Source organism: Haliaeetus leucocephalus, unplaced genomic scaffold, assembly GCF_000737465.1.
Source record: "Haliaeetus leucocephalus isolate CR32 unplaced genomic scaffold, Haliaeetus_leucocephalus-4.0 Scaffold101, whole genome shotgun sequence".
Taxonomy (NCBI): domain Eukaryota; kingdom Metazoa; phylum Chordata; class Aves; order Accipitriformes; family Accipitridae; genus Haliaeetus; species Haliaeetus leucocephalus.
This window is the reverse complement of record NW_010972537.1, coordinates 3,308,771-3,334,286: the sequence shown is the minus strand read 5'-3', so window position 1 is coordinate 3,334,286 and position 25,516 is coordinate 3,308,771. Positions and strand designations below refer to the sequence as shown.

General features: G+C 54.3%; 2 protein-coding genes across 2 annotated transcripts; one reads left to right on the top strand and one right to left on the bottom strand.

Moving 5' to 3' along the window:
* Positions 1 to 6: 6 nt before the first annotated feature.
* On the top strand, positions 7 to 3,281 carry LOC104842830 (chromosome unknown open reading frame, human C22orf23). Its single transcript, XM_010585450.1, has 6 exons — positions 7 to 52; positions 334 to 396; positions 712 to 897; positions 1,372 to 1,506; positions 2,693 to 2,793; positions 3,102 to 3,281. Exons 2-6 carry the CDS (start codon positions 336 to 338, stop codon positions 3,204 to 3,206), a joined length of 588 nt encoding a protein of 195 aa, XP_010583752.1. The 5' UTR covers positions 7 to 52; positions 334 to 335; the 3' UTR covers positions 3,207 to 3,281.
* A 2,471-nt stretch (positions 3,282 to 5,752) lies between these two features.
* Positions 5,753 to 25,514, bottom strand: MICALL1 (MICAL-like 1; the record flags this gene model as incomplete). The annotated part of the gene is made up of 16 exons (XM_010585464.1): positions 5,753 to 6,031; positions 6,354 to 6,400; positions 6,735 to 6,849; positions 7,196 to 7,269; positions 7,649 to 7,739; positions 8,077 to 8,203; positions 8,533 to 8,667; positions 9,147 to 9,625; positions 9,963 to 10,348; positions 11,443 to 11,506; positions 12,037 to 12,623; positions 14,973 to 15,109; positions 15,841 to 15,944; positions 17,084 to 17,225; positions 19,117 to 19,165; positions 25,372 to 25,514. Coding segments are annotated over 16 exons (2,802 nt in total), but the record flags the coding sequence as incomplete, so codon positions are not given.
* Positions 25,515 to 25,516: the final 2 nt, after the last annotated feature.

The following is a 25,516-nucleotide window of genomic DNA, read 5'->3' as shown; positions in this document are numbered from 1 at the left end:
GGCGGCGGCGGGCCAGCCCGGTACAGCCCGGCGACCCGGGAGCTGCTGAGAGGTAACGGCGGAGCGGGGCTGAGGCCCGGTCAGGCCGTTCGGCCTCCCCGTACCCCGCTCACCGCTGGAGCGCCGGGATCCGGCCGGTCCTGCCCCCGCCGCGGGGGAGGAACCCGCGTCCAACCCCGGGGGAACCGGGCGGCCTGAGTCTTCTAAACCTCCATCTTCCCCTTTGGGTTTGGGTCGTGAGGTGGGGAGAGGGAGCGGGGGGGAGGATGGCCCCGGTGCCGGTTCCCCGGCCCCTTCCCGCTGCCGTCTTCAGGTAGACGTCATGTTTTTCAGCGATGATGGAGGAATCGAAGCTGACGCCTTTCCAGAGGCGATACCTGATGGACCGCGTGAAACGTGAGTGACGGCCCTCTCGCCTTCATGTCCCACCTTGAGGCAGCGGCGTTTGCCCAAAAACACGGGGATGTCCGGGAGCAAGGTGTCCCCAGGGGTCATCCAGGGAACGGGACGTGATGGCGTGACTTGAACGGCAAGCGTGTCTCGTGTCAGCGCACACCAACAACCAGCACGGACGTCTGTGGCACTCCTGGGGTCTTCGCTTGCAGTGCTACGGTGGATCAACAGGCAGATCTGCTGCCAGCGGTAGCTTGGGGCCATCCACCCCGGCTTCTCTCTTATCTGACCTACCGTTATTTTTGGTTTGTTCTCCAGGAGGAGACACCCTGCCCCTCCAGTGTCACCCCACATCCAGCAAAGAGCCAGCGCCTGCAGCGCCTGCTTTCTTCCTGCCAGTTTGTCAGCCATGCAGGCTTTCGGCGAAACCGCATCTCCGACCTGCCGAGGTTTGCCAGGCAGGAGATGCCTACACCCGAGAGAAATTCAAGCCACGGGCGAGGCGTAAGTCAGCAAACACTGCTAATAAATAAATAAACGCCACCGCCCGCTCCTTCTCTTCCCCTTACATCCATCCCCTGCCTGCAATCTCAGTAGTGGCAGGGAGTGTCTTAATTGCTCTTTGTCCTCACATTTTCTGTCTTCAAAGATGCTTTAAGAATGGATGTCTGAGGGAACATCTACTGTAAGCACTCGCTGACTTCTGCCCACTGGCTGGGAGGGTGACAGGCAACAGGGACTCACGCAGCCCTTGCGTAAGAGGGGAACGCTGTGTAATTTTCTAGTTTATAAATGTGAATCAAACCTCTGATGTCAGTTTGGTTGGCTCTGTATGCCTGTGCAGTGCTTGCGCAGTTCAGACTGGGCTGTTGTTAACGTAACGCTTCCTCTGGCATCGTTAGCAGGGAAGCGGTGTGGCCAGGCTCCTCTCTGAGGAGACAGGCTGATAATAATTTTTTTTCCCCTTGGCATTCACAGGAGATTTGGCAAAGGAGAAGCAAAGGCTCCAAAACATCTTAGCAACAGGGAAGGATGTGGTGGAGCACAAGGTGAAGCAGATCCAGGGTCAGACAAAGGAAGAGGAGATACCTGAGCCTGACCGGTTTGAAGAATGTACGTCTTCACGTAGCCCGGAGGAAGGCAGGCAGGAAGCCTGGGAAGGGCTGGGGTGGCAGGCCATGTTGCCGGTAACCTGAAGCCCGTTGTGGAAGGAGGCACAAAGCCCAGTTTCCAAGAGAAAGGACTGGCTGCTCTGACTTTGTGATCCAGCCGTCCTCGCAGAGCTTACCCTGCAGAGGTTTGCTGGCAGATGCAAGCTCCCTGGGCTGCCTGCACAAAATGAATTCCGCTGGCGGGGAAATCCCCTGGGGACGCGCAGGGTGACTTGGGCGGGAAGCCCAGGTACTGCAGGTCCTTTTTCCAGCCAGCGTAACTCAACATAGACTAGGACACTTGCCAGCCTGACCATGGTTTGGGCTCTGTTTTCTTTCGCTCCAAGATCAGAGCAGTTACACTAGGAAAGCTTAAATGTCAAGCAGAATTTTAAGCAGTGAGGGACTTTGGCCTGCAGAGTATTCTGGGATGGCAAAACCCCACCTAATACCTCTCTGTGCTTGAATCTTCAATGTGTGTGTACACCCCAGCTGGCCCTTCGCTAGTGAGGGCAGCACAAAGATGGACAACGCTAGAATAACGTGTACAGGAGGGGTGCTTTGGTCCCTGCTGCAGGGAAGCCAGCGCAGCTGGCTTCATGCATGCTTTGTATCCTCTAAAACGTGTTGCAAGCTGAGTGCTGTCCTTGACACATCTGAGATACCCATGTACTTTGTACTGTGGCAAGATTTGCACCAGCTGGCTGCAGGTCTGTGCTGCAAAGCGGCAGCTAACGCTCGTGCCTGTGCTGGTCCTGGGACCAGAGATGGTTGCGGTCACCGGGTGATGCATGGCAACTAACAAACCTCAACAGCTTTAAGCAGGTTCTGTTTCCATCCACAGTCTGGTTAAATTGCTCACAGGCAACAGAGAATTGTCTGTACAAATTAAACTAGAAAGTCACCATTCCAGCAAGATGGGAAGTGGCAAGAAGATGGGCAGGGGGGACATTTCCCTTTGCGGAAGGGACTACTGAGGTATTTTGATGGCATGCACGAGACGAGTGTTAGAGCAGACATCACCCTTCCCCTGGTGGGACCGCCGTTCAAGCAGAGCTAGGAAATTGGGAGTTCAGATCCAGACAGAAAGATGTTTTCTTGCTTTTTGGTCAAATCCTGTTTCCACAATGTTTTCTCTTATCCGTCAGTGGTGAATGAAATTCAGGAGAGGAGGGAATTCCTGGCAGAGATGGAAGCTCTAGGACAGGGCAAGAAGTATCAAAGGATTGTCCTCACTGAAATCTCACAGGTATGCAAGGGCCCTGGCAGCACTGATCGTACAGTACATGGAAGGCATCCCTAGTGTCCAAGACCTTAAAGCAGACTCTCCTCCGACACCCAAGGGGTAAGGGGGCAGAGAACTGAGTGTTTCCCTTCATGGCACAGGACAGGTGTGAATTTGGGGAATGTGAATTAGAGGTTTTTAGCCTTTCTATCTCTGCGTGTAACTTAATCAGGGAAATAGAACTTTTGTTCTTGGGACTGGCAAAAGAAGAAAAAAAAAAAAAAAGCTGCTGGCTTTCTCCCTGTTCAGCCCTTCCCCTTTGTACTTTGCAGAAAATGCGTGAGATGGAGATCATTGACAAGAAGAGAAGTGAGGAAATGAAAGAGATCATGACAAAAGACTTCCCTGGTGGGAACAAATCCGATCCCCCCAACTAGGCCGAGGGAAAAACACAAGTGCAATTTGTTCCCACCTCTTCTTCCCAGACTCTTGGCATTGGAGTCTCAAGGGCTCTGTCTGTGCCTGTGCCCGAAGAGGGGGCAGCACCACCTGTTGCCTAAAGCCAGAAGGCAGGAGCAATCGGTACATAACTGGTGACAGAAGAAAGCTGTTGTAAAATCACCTACCCATGCACCGGATCCCTTCTTTCTTAACGATATTAAAAGAGACAAAACCACACAGCAGTGGCTACTGAAACATGACAAAGCAGAGCCTCCCTTTGTTTATGCAGTGCTTCAGAGTACAGCGACCCATCGATAAAAATGTCACTTCTTTTCCATCCACCCAGAAGTGGAGGTTTCTCCTGACATGATGCTAACACTCGTGTTGCCACCCACATCTGTGACCCCTTCCTGCCCCCACGACTCTGGGATCGGCTGTGCTGGCAGACGGCAGGGAGGAAGATGCAGCCGCGTGGCCTTGCGCAAACAACGAGCCTCCGGCATTGCTGCAGGTCAGCGTGACTGTGTGCATCATCAGCAAACTTCTCAGCGGCAGCTGAAATGGGCAGGCGCTCAGGGAACACAGCTGTACTGAGGAGGGAGAGGGGATTTCAGCCCAGCGCATGCTGCTTTTTGCTGCTGGCTTGCTGTGGTTTTTTGGTTCCTGAAAGCCTGGTATGCAGAATAGCCATCGGTCTCCCACAGAGCCTGGAAATGACTGTTTGCTCACCTCATGCATAATCCCCGCCTCCGTCCTCCAGCAGGCTGAAGCATGATGCCCTGCTATTTCTGCATAAATCCCAGCATAAAGTCCACCTCCCAATTTCCTTAAGATCCCATCATCTGCTTCTTAGCAATACTCTTGTCAGCCACTCTCCAAAGCCAGGCAGCATGCCCTGTCCCCAGGACAGCGCGAGTGCACAAAGGAAATCAGAAACCTAAGCCATGATCGGTTTTTAAATCCAGCGTTTTTTATTTCTGTTCAGGTGAATGGAAGTCACGGAGTTAGTACAGTATAATTTACAAATCAGAGTTCTGACCGGGCGCGGGGCCAAGCGGTGTCAGGCTGCAGCGATCCCGATGGCCTTTGGCAACAGTGACGCGACAGCAGGCTCTAAAGCAGATGTGTTTCTCCTTGGAAAATAGCTGTGCTTTGGGATCTCCCCTCCCCTCCCACTGCTCCTCATCAGCCTGCTGGAGTATGGCAAGAGTGAGATGGCGTCACCACCGTGGGGCTGAGCTTGCCACCTCCCAGCCACGGGGGCCACGCTGGGATTGAGGAGGGACTGGGGTCCCTCAGGTTTTGGGAAACAAGGATCCCCTTCCAGAGTGCTACGCCAGCCACCTTGCAAGGCACTGCTCTGAGAGTGTTTTGGCTAAAGCCTCTTGGGTTTTTAGAAGGGACTGCAGCAGTTTGCTTGGGGCTGGTTATGTCTAATTTGCTACTGAGAAGGCATGACGAACAGCTGACCAACCAAACACCCTTGTAACTCTAATTCAGACCGATCCAACAATTCAATAAATAGCTCCTCGCCTTGGAGGAGAAGGCAGGAAACAAAAATGGAAGGAAGAAGGGATGGTTGGAAGAACACTGCCCCCCCATTCCCTCCTCCAATGTACACACACGCACACACACATGACAAATAAAATAAGGGGTTTAAAAAGTTTTAGGGTGGGTTTGAATTCATCCAGTAAAGGAGGTGTAAAAAATAACCAGCCAACCCCTGCACACTTTAAAAGTGTACACAGATAAAGCTGAGTAAAGGTCAGTTGTGACCACGCCTCTCTCCCCAGCTGCTCAAGGGTGGCACTGGTGAGCAGGGGCACAAGTTTCGTGCCCCTTGCCGGCACTGAGTCAGTCTTGAGCTTTTCTGCCCTTGCCTGGAAAAGGAACGTTCCTCCCTCCCCCCGAAGGCAACAGAGTCAGCGGTGTTTAGCAGCAGTGGGGGGTAAGATGTCCTGAGTATGGCGCGTGAGCTACGTCCTAGCAGCTGTACACCGTCCCCTTGGGTCCTCTCAGCCCTGTAACGGAGCCCACCCAGCCCTGGCTCGCGAGGGAGGGGACAGCTCAAAATAAATAGGGCACCAGTTATTTTTTTGGCTATGGCTCTACAGCCTTGTGATGCGGGAGTGTTTTCTTAACATTTTTAGTTTAGGCCAGTAAGACCCAAATAATCCTGATTCTAATGCCAGAGCTTTCTCCTAAGTTAAAAAATGGGACAGAAAAGGGACAAGAGCGGGTGGGCTGGGAGGGACAGGCAGGTCCAGTCCCTTCCCGGCAGAGGTCGGAGGCACGTGGAACTGTCACAGTTAGAGCGGGAGAAGGGACGGGGGGCAGTTAGTGCAAGTGCAACACCAAACTCCTTGGCTTGCTTCTCAGTTAAGAACACGCAATGGGGTAACGTATCCAAAAAGCAAATCCATCTTCTCCCCGCCTCGTTAGCAAGGCTTCATGGAGGGGACAGTCAGGCTCCTCCACAGCCTTGGGAAGGGGAGCGCTTTGGTCGGACTCCCCCACTCCGGGCAGAAGGGCTGGCGTCTCCCTGGGACGGCAGCTCCGGTGCCTGGGGAGGGAGTGGGGGGAGAGGCGAGGGGAGCGGAGGAAGACAAGCCCCCCTTCCTGGCAGGTGTCCCAGCCAGCTGCAGAGAGGCCAGGGCAGTTGGGCAGCACATCCCTCCCACTGCTGGTGTTCCCCTGCTCTAGCTTTTCTCCTTTGGCGACTTGCTCTTGGAGTCATGCTTGTTGCCCAGCAGCTTAAGCACCTTCATGGGCTTGAATTTGCCTTTCTTCTTGCTCTCGGTCTCCGTCTCCTTGTGAAATTCTGGGGTTGCAAAGGGAGGTTGTTACTGCAGGGTGCTGATGGTTGGACACGCACGCATACACACACGCATGACAACAAGGGCAAGGGCGAGAGCCGTGAATCAAAGCCCTCCACTCCATGCACACTTCTTCCTGTGATAACAGGGGTGCGCAGCACAACTGTGCCCCAAACTTTAAACGACCCTACAGTAAAGGCTCCAGAGTCTACACAGAATAGATTCAAGCTCTCCTTCTGCACACAATTTCATGAATGGCTTATGCTGTCCCTCACTGGGGTCAGCAGTGAGAACATCACTCCAAAAATCTCCCCAACTGTTTCTTACCTTTCCTTTTAATCATGGCTTCCAACATTTTATCCTCCTCCTCCTCTCTGAAAGAAAGAATGGGAAATAGGTCAGCAATTCAGCCCTGAAAACAGCTGCTGTATTGTTTAAGGCTAGAGAACCTCCTACTTAAAAGCCACGGAGGGGCAGATCCATCACTGTCTTGTGAGCATTTGCTACCAGCAGGATAAATCCCATGTGCTGCACCTACTGCCCTGTCTTTCCCACACAAGGCATTCAAATAGGCAAGAATTGGGAAGCCTGGGAAAGACATCAGCAACAGAGACGTCTTGGGACACCGCCATGAGCTGTTCGTGTGATGCTGAGTCAGACAGGCTATGTTTTTCCCCTCTCCCCCAGCCCACCCCACTCCTCACTCACCTCTGCCGGTCCTCATCCAGGCAGTTCACAATGGCGTTCCTCTGCTCAATGATGGTCACCAGCTCCTGCATCAGCACCTTCTCCCTCCCTCGGTCCTCATCGGTCCAGTCCTTCTCTACCAAGCCAAATCCCGAGGAAGGACAGGCAATTAAATGGTTGAAGGAGCTCTGAAATTCAGAGCTTTGGGGCAGAGATCCCCTAGCACGATCCCCTGCTACCCTGCCATGCTGCAGGGCCAGTTGGGCTAGCAGTGCTGTGGAGGGAGAACCCTGTAGGTGGCATCCCATGGGGACAAAAGGAGCACTAGGGCATGCAGTGAGACTGGAGAGCAGCTCTAGAGCCAGCTGATTGCGCTGGCATCCCTAAAGTTCTGTCTCTCTTCACCTGAGACCCACCTAGACAGAGGGGAGATGATGCCCAGGGGAAAAATGGAGGTAACTGCATCCAGAGCGATGCTTTACCTGGCTTGTTGAGAAGGCAACGCAGTTCATACTCCACGTCTGACTGCCGCTGCTCCAGGTTCTGCTGCTTGAAGCTGCAAGGGAAGGGGGCACTGCTGGGAACAACTGCAAGGGTCCAGAGAGGCAGAACATCATCCCAAGGTATGGGGTGAGCTTAGAAAGAACCGCCAAGATGCTGATCTTATCCTGTATAGCCAGGGAGCCAAGCACCAGCAAGGACCAGCCCTGGCTACTCAAGGCCTTCCTGGAGGAGATGCTACAGGGCCTCTGGTGATTTGCAGTGGGTCAGTTCCGAGTGTATTTTGATACGTTTGTCTGCTTGCCCTCTTTCCCTCCCTTCTCCAGGCAAGGAGGCTGTGTCAGGCTCTCCCCTGGAAGCACAATTTCAGGAGGGCTGAGACAGGACTCCCTGCAAGAGCATCAGTGCCTCCCCACACGCTTGCACACACTTACATGTAGATGAGCTCTGATTCGTGGCGCACCAGCATGTGCTTCTCATGGATGAGTTTGAACCAGTCCACCAGCAGGCTGTCCTCAGGGCTGTCTGCCGAGCAAGGGGACAATTCAGAGCCATCCCCAGCCCTGCAGGATCCCTGCAGCACAATGGGCTCTGCCACACCAGAAGGGCACTGGGCTAGAGCCAACCTGACCTCAGCCTGTTCCTGAGCCCCAGAGAGACCTTCTCTCTCACCTGTTTCCACTCTAGGGACATCTCCATGTCCAGGGTATGGCTGCAACCATTCTTGGAGCCCAGCACAGCCCCTTGTGCTCTTCCAACCCCAGCATCAACAGGAAGCCACCACTGCTATCTCCTTGGCTGGACACAGGGCAGCCCTAGGGTCCATCCTGCCCCACACCCGCAGGCAGCCCACCCCATGTACCATTCTCAGCACTGCGAAGTTTTTCCTCCAAGGCCACCCCACGGTGCTCCAGCTGGTCCAGCTGGTGCTCGATGGCATCCATCTCCCCATAGATGTCTTCCTCTGGGATGTACTGATCTGTCTGCACCTGCCAAACCACAAGGCAGAGACTTCCATTACCACCAACTTCCAGTCTCCAGGGGTAACCCAAGGGCTGGTCAACACTAACGGGGGTGGGGGGACAACAGAACACTCCACCTAAGCATGGATCCAAAATCCCCACCCCACTGTGGAGCAAAGGGAGACCATGGTGCTGCCATCAGCGCAGTCTAGCCTAGACACCATCCTCCCCAGCCACAGCCACCTGCTGCAATCCCTACCCACACATCCATCAACAGGGTGCATGTATACAGCTACGGCCCTGGAGGATAGTACAGAGCTGGCTTTTTTCCCCCCTGCTCCCAACGGCCCTTTTACCTTGCGTTTGATCAGTGGGAAGCCATGACCCGGTGCAGGAGGACGCACTGGCTTGGAGCCCTTGGGAGGTTTCTTTGCGGAGGGGGAGGCGGCAGGCGATGGCTTTCGGTTGAAGGGGTTCTCTTTGCAGGAAGACTGGAGAGGGGGGACAAAAGGAGATATCTGAGGGTTCAGGAAAGGGAAGGGATATAACATCCCAACAGTGGGGACTGAGCAGACAGGGCAACCCTAGGGTTCATTCTGCCCCACACCCTTCTAGAGGAGGAACACAACGCTGATCACCAGCAGCCTAGCCACAGGGCAAAAACCAGGTGTGCTCCTGTTTGGCATCAGTTCCCCAGCTTCTTTCTAACAAGCATGCTGAATTATTTTCCTTCACGGTTCCCTTCCTATTTGCTCTGACCACACGATGCCCTGCCTCTTCTCTAGCATGCAGGGTGGACAGAGTACAAGCAGAGCCACCATTTAACGAGCACGTGCCTGAGGCTTGCTTTTAGGGGGTCACATGAGGAGACCTAAGGGACAAGCCTGGACTCGTGATCCCCACCGTAGCTGAGTGATGGATGGGGAAGAAAAGCCCCCTGATATGGATGGGAGGAAGGTCACCATCTCACCTTCAGTTGTGGCTTGGGTGAGGAGGGTGTCTTAGGGCTCCCAGCACCCCCATCTGAAGCCAAGAGAATGGGTGTAGGGCTAGCCCCAGCAGGAGGTTTGGGGGGCAGCCGGCTGGGGCTGGTCTTCAAGCTGCTGGTGGAGATGCTCCTGCTGGCATGCGGGGTGCTGGGCTGCGCCTCCGCACTGAAGCTGGCCAGCTCACTGGAGGAGGAGAAAGAGGAGTTGGTGGAGAGGCTGGCTGGGGCAGCAGGGCTTTCGCTGGAGGAGACGCTGGCCAGCGGTGTGTCAGTGCTAGAGGTCTTGGTGGCCGTCGGTGTGTGGACAGTAGGCTCAGAGGAGCTTTTGGGCACTGAGGCCTCATCGGTGTCACCCAGCACCTTGGCTGAACTCTCAGAGTTGATGCTCTCGAGGCTGAGGGCTGGAGATGGGGTGGAAGATGATGGCTCGGAGTGTGACAGCCTGGAGATGGGGTGGTGGGCTGCAAAGCAAAGGGAGAGCTCAGGGAGGACCCGGGGGGAGGCAGCCAGGAGAGAAGGGGAGAGTGGTATATACTGGAGGCAGGGGCAAATGCAAAGGGAACCAGTGTCTGTCCATCTCCAGAGAAGACAGACGGGACCCTCCAGCGCTAAGGTTTTGCCTGCAAATGCTGTGCTCCAGTGGCCAGAGAGGACATGGCTAGCGCAAGTCCCAGCACAACCATCACTGTATAAAGGCCTGGCCTGCCAGGGTGATGCAGAGGTGCCTGGGAAGAGGGAGCCTCCAAGGGGCCGCACAGGGGTTGTGGAGGAGGGATAAGAGAGTGGGGACAAGCTCACCTAGTGGGGAAGCACTGGGGGCTCGAGGAGCTGGCCGCTTCTTCGCCTTTGGGCTGCTGGTGGGAGTGATGCCGTACCAGGGGTGGAGAGGCTTGGCAGCAGTCTCGCTCTGCTCCTGCTCAGGCGTGCTCTTTTGGGTGGCAACACTCTCCTCTTCCTCCTCGTCTTCCTCCTCAAAGGGGTTGTACGGTTTGGGCTCTGGGGCATCAGACCTGCTCTCCTCGCTCCTGCTTTTCCCCACCTCCTCCCCATCCTCCTCCTCTGAAGTCCTACTCGGAGTCTCATGGCTGCTGCCTGGGGGAGGAGGGGGAGCTGGCTTCTTCTTGGGCTCCGCTTGCACCAAGGCCATCCACGGTGGGTCCTTGGCTCTCGCAGCAGCTCCAGCACTGGGAGGAGAAAAAGAGAGATCGAGGTGGCAGGGAGCAGAGGCAAGCTGGGATGGTGAGGCACAGGAGAGGGATTTAGCCCTCAGGGGAAAGGACAGATGGAGCAGGATGTCTCCCATGCAGAAGCAGCTTTCTCATCCAAGGGTGGCCCTAGTCTTCCCCAGACACAGTGTCTTGTTCTCTATGGGCAAACCTATGAGCCTGAGGGAAGCACAGCCTGCCTGACTTGCCCACTGGGCTCAGGATTTTGGTTCCTAAATATTACAGCCTCCCTCTGCTAAAGGCTGAGCTTTATGAGCACAGCTGTTCTCCCCTCCCCAACACCGTTCCTACACCCAGCTCTGCTCCCCAGGCTGTGGATGGAAGGGAAGTCAAGATCAGATATCTGCCCTCTGTGGTCACGCTCCCTTCCTACACTTCAGAGGGCTGTTTGTCACCTTATCATCTGAGCATCCCAGGGATGTCTTTGCTAACTCCCGCAGCTGGAAGCGCCGCTGCTCCTCTGGGGGCACAGCCCACAGCAAGCCTGCACCATGGCTCAGTGAATCACCGCTCATCAGGAAAGCAGCCATCACCTGCCACACGCACCCAATCCTTGGCTGTGGCAAATGCGGGGTGCTTGTGCAACCTTTGTTCCACGAGCAGGCAAAAATGAACCAACACCAGCGGGCTCCAGCGTAAGACCCCAGGAGGTGTAAAGTTTGCAGCCAGGCCCTCACAATGCCCCTGCACTGGACCTTTCCCGGGACAAACCCTCCACAAGGCAGACAAAGTATCCCCTTCTCAGCGCCCACAAGCAGGGCCATTTCAGAAGGCATTTGGCCATCTGCATGTGCCACAGAAACGCCTTTCTAAAGCCTGCAAACTCTACAAATCCCAAGAGACAAAGACCCTGGGAGGTACAGACAAACACTGTCAGCCTGACTGTACTGGGCTGGCACCCATTAGGTAAGGGAAGAGACCTGATGATAGCCTATATCCTCCTAAGAGCAGGGGCTGACAGAGGAGGTGGGAGAGGAGACCACAGCTGAGCAGTCCCCACAGCCCGACCTCACTATGGGGTTTGCAGGTGATCTGTGAACAGAAGGACGTACCGATCAGAGGAGCAGGGTCTCCCTCGGGGTTTTGGGACAGGGGGGCTGGGTTCAGGTACCCTACCTAGAAAGACACAGGGTCAGACTGTCACAACACCAAAACGACATGAAGAAAGAGATTAAATCAACACGAGGCACCTCTTGCACATCTCCCCATGGGAGGCTGGCTATTCCCACTCTCTGAAGACCTCGTGGCGTTTCTCCCACAGTCAGTGCAGTCAGTCAACTGCAAATATCCCTTTTTGCCTTTTTCTCTCCACCCCACCCCGGGAGCTGCACCTGGAGAACTGACATGCCCCTCTGTCCCCACATCTGCAAACTGCTCTAGGACTGCCACCTCCCCTCCATACTGGCAGCAGCCCCTGGAGAGCTCTGGAAAAATATAAGGGAGCAGGCAGGTGTGAAACCTAGCACTGCTCTCCCCGCTATGGGGATGGCTGGCAATCGAAGGCTCGGTGTCTGAGCCTTCGATTTATTTGGAGGCAGAAGGGTATCAGGCTGCAGAGAAGGAACGAAATTCGTCCAACCTGCAGCCGACCACCTTGGTCCCTGGGGAGGCGGAGGGTAACCCCTGCCACCACTGTGCTCTCTTACCGTTCATCATGCCAGGTCCACACTCGCTGCCCTCGCCCTGGAGGGTGGACCTGGGCCGAGGGACAGGGTGAGAGGTTGGAGGGGAGAGGGCTGACAGATCGGTGGCCCTCCTTGGGGCAGGCGTGGGCCGTGTGTCTCTGAGCCGTCCGTCCAGCGAGCTGCCTTTGTCCTGGGTGAGCGTTGTGGGCTTGCTGGGAAGGGGAGGTCTGGGGGGAGTTTGGGAGACGGGTGCCCCACTGCCTGCGTGAGGAGGGGGCATTGCTGTCTCTGCTTTGCTGGATGTGCTGTTCTTCTCTGCTGGGCCATCTAGCCCCTCTGCAGGCATATGGGTCTCTGCCGTACTCTCCAGTGAGTCACCGTCGTCCTGAGTCACTGTCACCTCTGCTCCTGTGGGAAGGGCATCCTCACACACGCTGCCAGCCCCAGTTTCAGTTCTTAGCTCTGGTGACCGTCGGTCTGGGCTGGGCCTCCTCTCTGCCTTCCCACTCACGGCCAATTTACCACGATGCTGCGTGCAGACAAAAGTTCCTGCCTCTGACCCGGGCTTGTATGACCCCGGGAGCAGCGTGCTGGAGCACTCCTTACACCTGCCAATGAAAAGAGAGAGCCCCATGAGATGGGGGATGCCATCCTGCCCCTCAGGGAAGGCAACGCACCTGGAGGATCCTTGCTGGACCGTGGAGTTAGTTCCCACCCCTGCTACTAAATCCTAGTGTGGTTTGCGGAAGTGACTGGGGAAAGGAGAGGAACAGAGAAACATCACCGTGCCACTGTATGAACCCATGGGGAGTTCACAACTCAAATCCTGCACGCATTTGGGTTCCTCCTTCAGCTCAGAAAGGTTTTAATAGATGTGGAAGGGCAACAGTTGGTATTGGGATACAGCATGGTTTCCAGACCTGGAAAAGTAGAAATCCACAGTTTTCCTGGAAAACATGCAGCTGGTGGGGGACAGGAGAGCGAGCTAAAAGATCACAGGTGGCCCTGGGAGAGGGAGAGGGATCAACCACTCAGAGACATGAAACAGGGAGTATCAACTGGAATTAGGGAGCAGCTAGTTCAGAACCAGCACAGGGAGGCTACGGGCTGCCTTGTTGGGGCCAAGGGTGCAGGTGGGTTAAAGAACCGTCAGACACATTTGTGGGGAAAAAAAAATAAACACCCCCCCGCTCCCCAAATCCGAGTATTAAGTAAAATTATGCCAATTCCAACTCAGCAAATCCCTATGCTGGAGGCTTGAAGAGTAGTCAGGAGAAGCAGCGTACAAGCCTAGCCTGGTCTCACACTCACTCTTGCTGCTGCTGACCATGGCCCCCACCAGGGTCAGGGCATTTGGCTGGAAGGACGAGGGAATGACGCAGTAGGGCCATTCTTACACTTTGCCTTGCCTGTTGAAAGTGGGCTAATAGCGTCCCCATCCCTCACTGTCTGCCACATGTCCTTAGATCATCCACTCTTTCCCCACTGGGCCTTTGAATCCTCCCTAATGAAGACCTCCAGGTGTGTGATACACAGCACTGGCAACCAAGTCAGCCCTTTTCCATCTGGGAAGGGAGGCAGATAGCATACATGAAAGACAGCCAAGGGCAAGGGGCTGATCAAGCACTCCCATGAAAACCAAGCTTGTTCCTTCTTGTCTGAATACCTGGCGCTCCCAGCAGCTGGCTGCCCTACACTGCAAGCAGATAATTTTGGTGAGGAATTCTGCTCTGGGTGTCCAGTTGACTGGCATTTCCTTTGAAATGTAGAGCAGAAGCATGAGGATGCATGGGCTCTAGAAACAAGGGGTATGATGAAATGAAGAGATGGCAAGTTCGGACAAGGGGAGAAAGAGGTTTGTTTTGGATTTATCTCCGTCAACCCTCAGAAAATGCTGCCACAGGACATTCCCGACCAAACAGCGCCCATGAATCAGCAGGGGGCAGGGCAGAAAAACAAAGACAAGAAAAGCATAAGGAGGCAAAACACTTGGGATAAAATTACAGTCTAGTAATGCTCTAGTCTGAAGGGCCATGAGTTGTGCCAAGGCAGACATGGCACCTCTCCTATTCCTGGCCCACAAGCAATGCTGCACCTGCACCCCAAAGCTCCTGATTTTGCCCCAGCTGCAGATGGGAAGCTTGGTGGGCGGCAGCTCTGCTCCCCTCCTGTGACGCTGTTTCTATGACACATCCCTGGCTGGCTTAGGCAGGAACTGTTGATAGAGGTGAATGAGGCCTCCCGTATTTTCCCAGTGGCTCAATATTTCTGTCCTCAGATGCCAGCTGCCCACTTGCCAGCTCTTGTCCTGTGGCCCACAGGAGAGATCTCACCCCTTCATCACCAGAGCAGGGAAAGTAAAATGAAATGACTTCATAGTTGCTGCAGGTAAGGACCTGCACACAGGGAGTAACCACAGAGCTGCTGACGTCTAATCCCTCATTCCTTGGTTTGGTAACAGTCTGCAGCTCTCCACATGCTCCCCTGAGAGCTCAGCACCACCCCAGGCAGCGTGGGAACCTGTATATCCAGTTGAGGACATGGAGTGTAGATGGAAGGAGGTCTGTAGGATGATGTCCTGGCTTAGACCTCATTGGAAGGTGGGGGGGGAGGGGGGGGTGTCTGGTGGTAAAGAGGCAGAGCATCCTGGTTTATGGAGGTGGGAGAAGCACAAGGGGCTGGGATCCCAAGTCAGTGAAGTGGAAAAGCGCAAGAGAGCAGGGGAGGCAGGGAGCAGGGGAGGCAAGCAGCCCAGGGCTGGACAAAAGCAGACTAGTCAGACCTCTGGGACAGGGGGCTGGCAGGCAAACAGACCCTCTTCAGTATCATTTCAGGCACTGTTGTCGATGCTCCATGTTGCCCAAGGACACGGACACACAAAGACGGGGTGCAGCTGGCCACAGACCTCCAGTTTGCCAAAGAGAGCGGCCACCCCACCAGGCCTGGCCACGACATACCTAAAGCACTGGCGGTGGTAGAGCTTGCCCTCGGCCAGGTAGCGCTGGACCAGATGGACGTGCTGCTGGCAGGCCGCGCAGGTACTGCTGAGTGTGGTGCGCTGGGACTGCTCCGATGGGTCCGAGGGGGCATCATCCTGAGACACAATGCACGGGGAGCTCAGGATGGGGGCCACAAGCTGCTCCCCAGCCCATGGCTCCTCCAGAGCAGCTGCTCCCTGTGCAAGGCCCATTGCTGGGTCCTTGTGGCACAGCTCAGGGGCTGACCTCAGGGGCTGACAATGCACAGAACAGCTGCCCCCAAGTCCAGGCACAGGCAGGCTGCCTCTTCCCAAATTAGAAGAGGCCACTCCAAAAGGTGCCTTGCCCCTGTCTAGGGCCGAAGGGCTGTGGAAGGGACTAATCTAAACCCCAGGCAGCAGGGACTTGCAAGAGGAACCCCCTCTCTTGGGAAAATGTGCCATCCCAGACATCTGCTAAAACCTGAAATAAAGGGCCAAGAAAGAAAAAGGCGTATTTTCTGCTCTTCTAATCCTACATTCCTGCTCATTCCTCACCTATGGGGTTATCCTCCCATAGGAAGGAGGGTGCTTGTGCCCTGAGTGGCTCAAGGAACCGTCTGGCACCAATCCACCCAACCTCTTGCCTGCCATGGACAAATTTCAGTCCACAGACTCCTAGAGGTAAATCACTCCCTCAGCTGGGTCCCCCAAGGCACCAAAATCCCAAACACCCCTCCCACCCCAAAATACATAGGTAACCCCCTGCAAAGATCCATCCCGCTGTGACAGGCTCCCTCCTGTCTCCTCACCCACAGCACAGGGAGCACCACTGCCTCAGGCTGGCTTTGAATCAAGAAATTAGGTACCTGTGGTGCTGGGGGATTCTCGACCGCAGCCACGGGCTTCTTGTGGGACAGCAGAGGAGGCGAGGAGGCAGCAGCTGGGCGCTTCATAGGCGGAGGGACTCTGGCTGGAGGCAGAAGGCAAGGAGGATCAGACACCGAGAGGAGCAGTGACTCACACCACCCATGTGGGGGAAGGGGAGGGGAAAAAAAAAGAAAAAAAAAAAAGTCATCTAGCCTTGTGACATAGGACGGGACTTGCTGCTCCCGACACTTCAGTGCCTAGTTTAGGTGGAAGAGACAAACACAACCTAATAATGGGACGGCTGCGAGGCTGCCAGAGAGGCTAGCCCTGCTGTGGATCCCCTTCTGTGGCCCAGGGACACCAGCCTCTCACTGTGATTTGATTTACTCATCAAATGCTGCTTGGCTTCCTTGTAACCAACTCCCTAAGCAATGCTTAAAGCCCTGAGCACCCTGGGTAGCTGCTGACGTATTGTTGTGACCCGCTGGGCCCCAGGGCTTCCGTGCTGTCAGCAGGTCTGTGATGCATCCCTCGCCCGTCAGGGCTGGCACTCACACACCAGTCCCCAGCGGGAGTCCTCAGCTGGGAGGCCAGCATCCCTGGAGAAGTATATGCACATAAAAGAGATTTATCTGATGTTGTGACTAGAGAGCAGAGCAGAGGAGACCTGGAGCCCTCATCTCCACCCAGGAGGGATGCCTTGGACAAGCTGTCTCAGAGCAGCACTCAAGCTCAGGTTGCAGTTGCAAGGACAGATGAGCTGATTTGAGACACTCCACCCTGGCTTGCTTCCCTCCCTCTGTCCTCCAGTCACTTTACACTTACTGATGTGATAAAAACTAGCTGGGGTAGGCAGGTTGCCTATCTAGCTTTCTCCCATTTTAGTGGGTTAAAGCAGATCACAAAGGGGTCTGATGACCACCAGGGGTGGTGGCCCAACCCAAGCAGCAGGAATGCAGCGCAGAGGGAGAAGAAACAAGGCGTTCCTCCTTCCGCAGCCGGAGCTGTTAAATCACTCCCCACCTCTTGTGAAACCTCGCCCTACTCCACTCCCTGTTGCAGGCCTTCCTCACCTGCACCAGCAAGATCCAGGAGAGGCAGGCACTACCCACTCCTCTCCCCTTCCCCACAAACACACACAGCTCCCATTTGCCATAGGAAGGAGGAAGCACAGGGTAATGCTGGGTGTCCTGTACTCAAGTGGGGGCAAACTGGAAGCCAGAGGGGTGGGAGGACACTCACCTTGGCTGGGGTTGTTGAAATGGTTGTAATACTGAGACACATAAGTCATGATGCTGAGGCAGTCGGGGACTTTCATGGAGACCATGTCATTGGGATCTAGCAGGGCTGGGATGCCCAGCTCCCGCTCCGCCAATTCAAAGGCCTGCAGGAACAGCAGAGAGGCATTAAGGAGAGAAAACTGATGCTCTCTGAAAAATAACACAGAAATCAAGTTGGAAGGACCCTGGGGAAGGTTAAGTAATAAGCCTATGGCATCCCTGATGGACAGAGGCTCCCAGACATGCCGCTTGACTGGAAAGCTGGCACGAGAAGCAAGGGAACAGGTTGCTGCAGCTGTCCTTTCCTCCAAGTCATTTCAGCTGCCTGTGTCCCTGCAACTCCCACCTGAGGGGTCTTGGCGTTCGGCTGCTGCACTGGGAAAGGGAGGGTAACTCTCAGGAGGTCTCAGTTTTCATTGGAAAAAAAACCCAGTGTTTTTGCAGCCCCTGAAATGGGCACACCACCCTCACGCAACAACACAGCAGAGCCTTGGTGGACACCGTGAAGGGCCTAGAGCTGGCAGATACTTCCAGCGACACAGCCAACCACCAGCTCTGCTGAGCAGTGTCCCTGGCCACCCCAAATGCTCACCCCACAGAAACACAGACTCTGCCCATCCTTTCATGCTCTGGGGTGCCACATCTTCCCTTCCCACAGTTAACATAGCCACCCCAGCTCAACAGCCAGCAGCCTGTCATGCGCAAGCCACTTCAGTACTTTTCTGTGTCTCAGCAAGCAGAAATGACAAAGACATTGTGGTAAGAAGCACACAGCTCCTACAACTACATACACAGCTACTTGAAAGGAAGGAGTGAAGGAGGAAAACAGCTGTTTGAGAGCTTCCCACTTAGCAACGTATGTGGATTACTGGCTATAGACTGGCCATCCCGCTGTTGTGCCAAGGGCAGTGTACCCACATTGATCTCCAAGGGAGGGGGAATGCGAGACTACGGCAGGGACTGAAGAGAAAGCGAGTCAGGAGGAAGGGATGAGAGTGGTGTGGGCACTGAATGGTGAGGTACCAGGTGCAGGGTGTGGGTAAAGACTGAAGGTGCCTGGTCTCTGGGGCACAAGATGCTGTACAGGGTGTAGGATCTAAAGAAAAGGAATGGAGAGATAAATGAAAACAGGTATTTGCAGTAACTGGGGGTGTAAAATGCACCCTGTGGACACCCAGCTCTGGTCAGCCTGGCTTTAAGCCGGTTCTCTGAACTGAGTCTTGCTGAACACAAGGGTGCAAGCAGCAGGGAGCAAGAAGAGACCCCAGCTTAGGGGTCCCTAATGGGACAAGAAACCCATGGTGTGGCTCTCAAATGAGAAAAGATAGCTGCTAATGGCTGAAAGGCGCCAACAGGTCTAGGAAAGGGCATGGCCAGGACCCAGCTGGAGATCCCTAATCCTGAAAACCCAAACAACCTAGCTCAACTCGTCTTGGGAAGCTGATGGCCGATGTCTCTCCATGGACCATCAGATAGAGCCTGCAGCAATTAGGTCTTTCTCTCAGAAAAAAACCCAAGCCTATTGCTGCTCTGTCCTACCCCTAGCCCGTGAGGTTGGGCATCTCCCCATTCCCCACTGCCTGCTTCTATTGTTGGCTCCAGCTGTCCCAAGCAGGAGGGGAACATTGCAGATCAGCCTAGGTCCAGCATGACTTTCCTCTCTGCTTATGCCTGGAGTAAAACTAGCTTCCTGCTTCCATTGCCTGCAAGTCTGGAACAGCTGAGGTCAAGAAGATGTTGCACCATTTTAATCTTCACCTGAGATGTTGTCTTGGCAACTATCAGGATAACCATCTTATCTTCTCTTCAGTACATGCTGGAAGCTGATGTTTCAGATTCCCTTATGCTTCCAGAGAAGCTCCTGCTTGTTACTTACAAGCACAGATTTTTCTTACACCCTCGCCACCATCATGAAGTCCTCCCACACTACGTGACCTCCATCAAGTCATTCTCACGTCCCTTCTTCCTTCTGTGCACTGCATAACGGGGACTTACCAAGCGGTTATTCTCATAGACGTCATCCTTGGAGAGAGAGTCAAAGTCTCTGAAATGAGAAAGCACAAAAAAGCCACATAAGGTACAGAGGAAAAGTGCCGCAATGCCACCACACGCAGGTTCTCAGGACAGCCAACCTTACAACAACTCAATATATAAGACCCTAGATAAACAAAACCTTGGCAAAGCAGATTTCAGGTTGTAAAGGGACAAAGAAACCAAGGGAAATTGCAATTAAAAAAAGAAAGCAAGTCCCAAATGGGTGGTGACCAGGAAACTAACATGTCATTCTTGTCTCTCGTTACCCACTTCTGCCCTTGCAATTAAAGGCTGCAGAAATACCAGGGCCATGTTCTGATTAGCACCACATACCGCTGCACTGAAGTGTTGCACGACATCACCCCAAACTTGCCCCTCCAAGGCCACCAGCACAACAGCAAGAGGAGGATGGGGAAGCAGATCCCCCACCTCAAGAGAAAGAGCCACCTGTGCTAGATATCTCCCTCCTATGAGGGTCCTTAGACAAATCTCCCTGCACCACCTTAAGGGATTTGAGGTCACCCCAGGATTTGGGGGTGACAAAGGTCTTAAACTGCACTTCTGTCCTCACTGGCCCCCCAACACTCGCCGTACACAGCAAACCATCCTCGGCCACAGCCTTTACAGTGAGGCAACTTGCTGAATGCAAGGCGCTCAGGGCAGAGAGAGAAACCCCAGCAGTTCCCAACTCGGGCACTTTGTGGCATCTCACTTGTTCCCCTGGATCCCTTTGGGGGATAAAATCAGCCCAGCCACAGGGATCAACTAGCTGTCTTCATCAGAAGAGCTGAGGGTAGAGGGTTAAAGCAGTCTGCAGGTTTTCAATAGAGGGCAAGAAATACAGGAAGGAGTTAGTTATGTCTTTTGCACATGCGCGTGGGTATAATGTGTGAAAACAGCATCACACCAAACTGATTACAGCCTCTTCCTGCCAAGGATCTCAGCTCTGTTACCAAAAAAACCTCATGCAGCAGCTTGGTGTGCCTGCGAGCTGGATTCACAGAGCACACAGCCCAGAGAGGTTTAGGGTCAAGCGAAGCCATCCCAATGGCCCAGAGAGAGGTGCAAAGCTTGGCAGACCAACCTAGAAAGACAATTCAGATTAGAAGGGGCAAGTGTATCCCCTGCCCCAATGGTGGTGTGCAGGAATCGGGCGAGACGGCAAATCCTCAGCCATGTGCCCGTGGAGAGGGGCTGCAGGAGCCTCCCTTCCTCCATCCCCCTTTGGATTTTATTGCCTTTTCCTGTAACACTGACCCAACCCACCCCAGCGCCGCACCGCAGGTCAACCGGCCCCTTCTCGAAGCCCCTCTCCCAGTGCTGCAGAGGAAGTCCGTGATGAGCTCAGGAAGATTTTCCCAGCTGCCTGCGCCACCATAAAATTACACTTCCTCCGTTCAAAAGCAAGAGGCTGCTGGTGCAGTTTCCTCTCAGATAAATGAAACTGCAGCAGCTCACTGCTGTGGGAGCAAATGCAGCACTCATGCAGAAGATGGGCTGGACGTTCAGCTCTGTGCAAAGCACCTTTCTGAAAGCTCATGCAAATACATGCACAGAACTCAGCCTGTTCAAAATACCGCAACTTTTCCCTCTCTACACGCTGCTGAGAAAAGGCTTCAGCTGCAGCCTTCGCTTTGATGTGAAAACTAGTGCCTTTTTTGTATTTATGACTAGTTTCCACTGGGAGATGTTTTTTCCCTAAGTCATTTTTCTTTGCCTAGAGAACTCCTTTAACCTTGCTGTATTTTTTTTTTTCCCCTTTAAAGAAAATACCAGCTTGGGAACACAGGAGAAGTGATGACAGCAAAGTTGATATATCAACTGCCCTCTAAACATTCATGACCTTCATTTTGAATGCCCTTACTTTCAGGATATGGGAGTGGTGCAGCTGGAAGCTCAAAGACTCCTTGGTGGCCTGGGCTGGGATAGTATTTTTTGATGGGCAAAATATCATGTCCGTTCCACTCTGCCCCAGCAAACCAAAGCTGTTCTAGTAAACCAAGGCAAATCTGCCTGGGAAAGCGGATGCCAGCAGAGAGGATGTGAAGCTCAAGAGGTAACGGGGGTGGGGGGGGGGGCGGGGTACCAAGCAGCAAGGGAACAGAAGATTTTTTCCACTAACATAGGACTGTAGGACTGCAGACTCTCAGCTTTTACCTGAGATACTGAAGCCCCTCAGTACGAGGCCCCAGAGATCACAGTTTACACAGTTCCTTTCCACTGCATTTTCCAGCTCCTTCTCTGAACAAGCCAAGCAGGACCATGCTGATCTCCATCACTCCTGACACGAGCACTCCCACATGCCACTCTGTCGTGTGGCATCCCTGCGGCTCCGGGCACATTCCCTGTACCAACGTGCAAGGAGCACAGCCTCTCAGGCATGGGGGAAAGTCACCCCAGACATACCCCTTTCCTCTCTATAAACTGCCTCCTCTGCAGAAAGACCAGAACTTGCCATCTTGGAGCTCCATGACATGTGGCTGCATGTCACGTTATTTCCTTGCCCTGATCTCAGCAGCCTTTCATCCAGCTCTGCTCAGGCTCCTCTCCTGATGACATACCAGTCCAAGGGATCGGATGTAAGAATAGGCGAGACTCTGGCTATCCCAGCTGAACAACTGTCTTGACTCAGCAAACCCCAGCGTCGTAGCATATCCTGGAGTAATATTTCCATGCAAATAACATCCCAAGCGCTTACCTAATTAGATACATACAGAGCCACTAAGCACTCCGGGGTTTAGGGCAGCTGCCAGGGAGCAGAGCAGACCCAGGGAAGGGGGAAGGGTGCACCATACAGCTTGAACCAGAGCAAATTCCTGGATTCCTCAAATATAAATCATGAGCACTTTAACGGCAGTGCCGCATAATAAGCCCTTCAGCTTTCTAGGTCTTGTCAGGGAAACGTGGGCAGTACATAGGAAGGAACAAATGAGATTTGTGATCCTGCCTGTAACCGAACCCATGGCTCTAGGGACACAAAACAACGTTTCTAATGCATGGCTCTCATCTCCTGTTTTCCTCAAGCCTCCATCTCTCTCAGCACTCAAAAAGCATGTGCCATGCTCTCTTATTCTTCTCGCCCCTGAATGCGTATGCCAAGAACCTCCCCTGAGCTTCGTGGAGGCTGCACAGCTTGGGACGCTGAAAGATGCTTTTTGCTTCACTAAGCTGTGGCAAATGCCTTGTAAACATTAATTTCGTGCTTTAGATTTCTAAAGCACTGAGCAAACAAACTCATTAATCCCCACAGTCCACTGTCAAGTTGGCCTGGATGCTTCCAGCTTAACTGACAAGGGAAAAGAAGAGATTAAATGTCTCTCCTCAAGATCACACAGCCAGCAGCGCAGTCAGAAGCTAAATCCAGGTTGCCCATTTCCCCGATTGGGAGAGAGGCAGTGAAACCAAGTGAAGTGTGTACACCAGCAGAGCTAGAGTCAGGGACTTTCAGCTTCATGGTTCTACACACAGGTCCCACAGGTATGCATGTCATACTTGGTGGTCAGTTCAAGACACCTTTAGCCGGAGTCAGTAGACACCAAGCACTTCCAGTCTACTTCTTTTAAAAAAAAAACCCAACAACAACAAACCAAAAAACCAACCTCTAGTGTTTCCAAGGGCTCCGCAGGAGCTGCTCCAAAGCTCTCCAGGGGAGCATCCCTCTGATGCCACCTGCCTTATCCCAAGGTGGCTGTGTTCAAATCAGGAGCCCCATGGAAAACTGTCCTCAGCCTCACTTATCCGTACGGCCTTTCATGACAGCCTCTTCCCCAGCACATCACCTACCAGCACAGCAGCGCAATGGTGGGGCATCTGGGCAGGGTCAGACAACCAGGACAGACCAACAGCCACCACAGCAGCAAAAGAGAGCCCCAAGGATTAGGGTGCCAGAGGAGTTGGTGCCATACAAGTAGAGAAGAGAGCTCTAGCTCAGCTCTTGTATGAATGTGCTCGTTCCTCTCCTCTGTGACCCAAGGGGAAGGCAGCAGGAAGCAGGGAAGCAGCTGAGTACGGAGGAACTTCAGCCTTCAGGGAGCCGTGCGGCCGTCTCATGCGGGCCAGGAGAGCCCCGCACAAAGGAAGACCACGCGAGGTCAGAAACGTACTCGCAGGTCCCTGCCAAGTTCCATTATCAGCCTGACTGAAAGCACTTCAGAAGAAGAGAAGGGCAACCACTTTTCCTCTGCCGTCAGACGATTTACTGCCTCTGATCCAATCTTCCCACTTCTAAATCGGGACAGGCTGAAGCAGCTGGAATCAGATGAAATGATGCTACACTCCTGACCACCCTCTGGAAATCCTTCTACAACATGCCATGTCCTTGTAAGGCCCTAGGCTTTGTCTATACAATACAGCTTGTGCAGAGGACCTGCGAAGCATTTAGTTAGGACATCTGCCAGGAGTAGATTTAAGCCCACTGACAACTTATGAGCTGCGACTGCTGCTTAATGGGATGGTAAATATGGTTAATGGGAAAGCATCAGGTAGTTTTAGTGGTGTTTATCGTAAGCTTTTGCTGAACCTCTGCTTTTCAGTTCCCAGTTACTGTGCCACTTACCAAAAAAAAAAAAAAAAAAAAAAAAAAAAAGAAAAAATTTCAGAAACACAGTAATTGCAAGTGTTCCTGTCCTTAATTTGCCTCTTCCCCTCCAGCAGCTTTGCGACTGGGAGCATTTTCAGAGGCTCTATCCTAGTTGGTCAGAGTAAGCTGTACTACCCAGGAGCTGCCGTGATAAGACCACGCAGCTCCCTCAAGACCCAGAGTGATGCAAAGCCACTGTACATCTTGGCTCTCAGTGGTTCCCAAATGCCACACTGAGGGTTTTGTGGCAGCCACCTGAAACACAGCAGGCAGCAGTTTGCTTTCTAGCCTATCTGTTCAGCTTCTTCCTGTAAGAACACAAGCCTGTTTTGCCCTCTCATGGACACCACAGCTCCACAGCAGAGTCACTGTCAACCCTCCGCCTGCTAGAGGTTGCTGTCGTGACATAAGGCTGTCCTGGGGCCAGCTTAGAAAAGGGGATTTGGTCAATTCAGGCAACCTCAGAGGAAGAGCCACCAGTCCCGGAACAGAACATGACAGGGGACACACTGCTGGGCTTTGCTGGCAGGCAAGGAGCACGTGCATGCCAGAGGCACGGCAAGGTGGAGCGATGCCTACCTGCACTGCGAGGGCTACGAGGGCTACGGAAGATTAGAGCAGACAGGAGGCGGATTCCCAGCAGTGCTGGGGCATGCAGGGTTACCGTGGCAGGTCAGGGCAGATTCCTTCCAGTAGCTCAGCCAGTTTCTCCAGCCTGACACCGTGCCCCCAAGCAATCCCGAACTCACCAGCTGCCTCTTGAAACTCGCATTCCCCCTCAGAGTTGCCCTGCAAAAGGGAGGCTGACGGAGGAAACTCAACTCCCAGCCATTTGCCAGGGGAGGCTAGCCAGGCTCGATATCCCTGCTGGTATTTACCACCTCCTGCTTTCACTATGGCATCCACAGGAAACAAGCTGGAAGCAAACGCAAGAAGCAGCCTGGTCCTAGGCTCTGCGTGTGTGTTTTGGAGTGGCTGCCGCTGGCAGCCAGGAATGTCCCTGTGCCAGGCAGGTCCTTGGGAAGTGGGAATGCCCACCTCCCGCAGAGGTGAAACACCCCCACGGCCAGCTGCCAGTGCCATGCCTCCTCCCTGGCAGGCACCGCTCCCAGTGGGGTGTACGGACCTAGCCCACCTCCACGTTCTCCTCGGCCTTAAACCACACGACTCCTGCTAACCCTGACCTTGGTGGGTCTGCGAGCCCGGGTCAGAAGGTCGCTCACCGGAACATGGCAACCTTCGTCCCGGTACCCAATTATTTTGGAAGGTGACAGAACTGGGCTCTCTGCCCCTGAACCCCCTCCACAGTGCGCACAGGGAGGCTCTGTCCCTCCCTGCCAGCCAGCCTGGAGCCGTTCCCTACGGCACCTCCATCCCCACCTTCCCTGGGTGGGGGAGCTCCCTGCGAGCCCCCCCCACCCGCCCCGGCAGAGCTGCAGAGGGGCACGACCGGCCCAGCCCCTCCAGAAACGCGGCTCCCAGCTCCCCCCCGCACCTCCCTTCCTCCTCCTCCTGCCCTCAGCGACCGCAGGCCGGAGCCGGACCCCGCGCCGCCCCGTCTAGGCGCGGCGGGGGGGGCGAGGCGAGGCCGGTGCCGCGCGGCCTGCACCCCCCCGCCTCTAAACCCCTACACTCACAGGAGATCGGGCCGGTGGCGGTGGAGGATAGCGCAGAAGGCTAAGCCGTCGCGGAAGGAAGAGCTCAGATCGCGAATCTCCACCCCGCGGTCCCCCTCGCACTGCCGCCGGCACCAGGCTTGCAGGGCGACCCGCGGGCCCGACA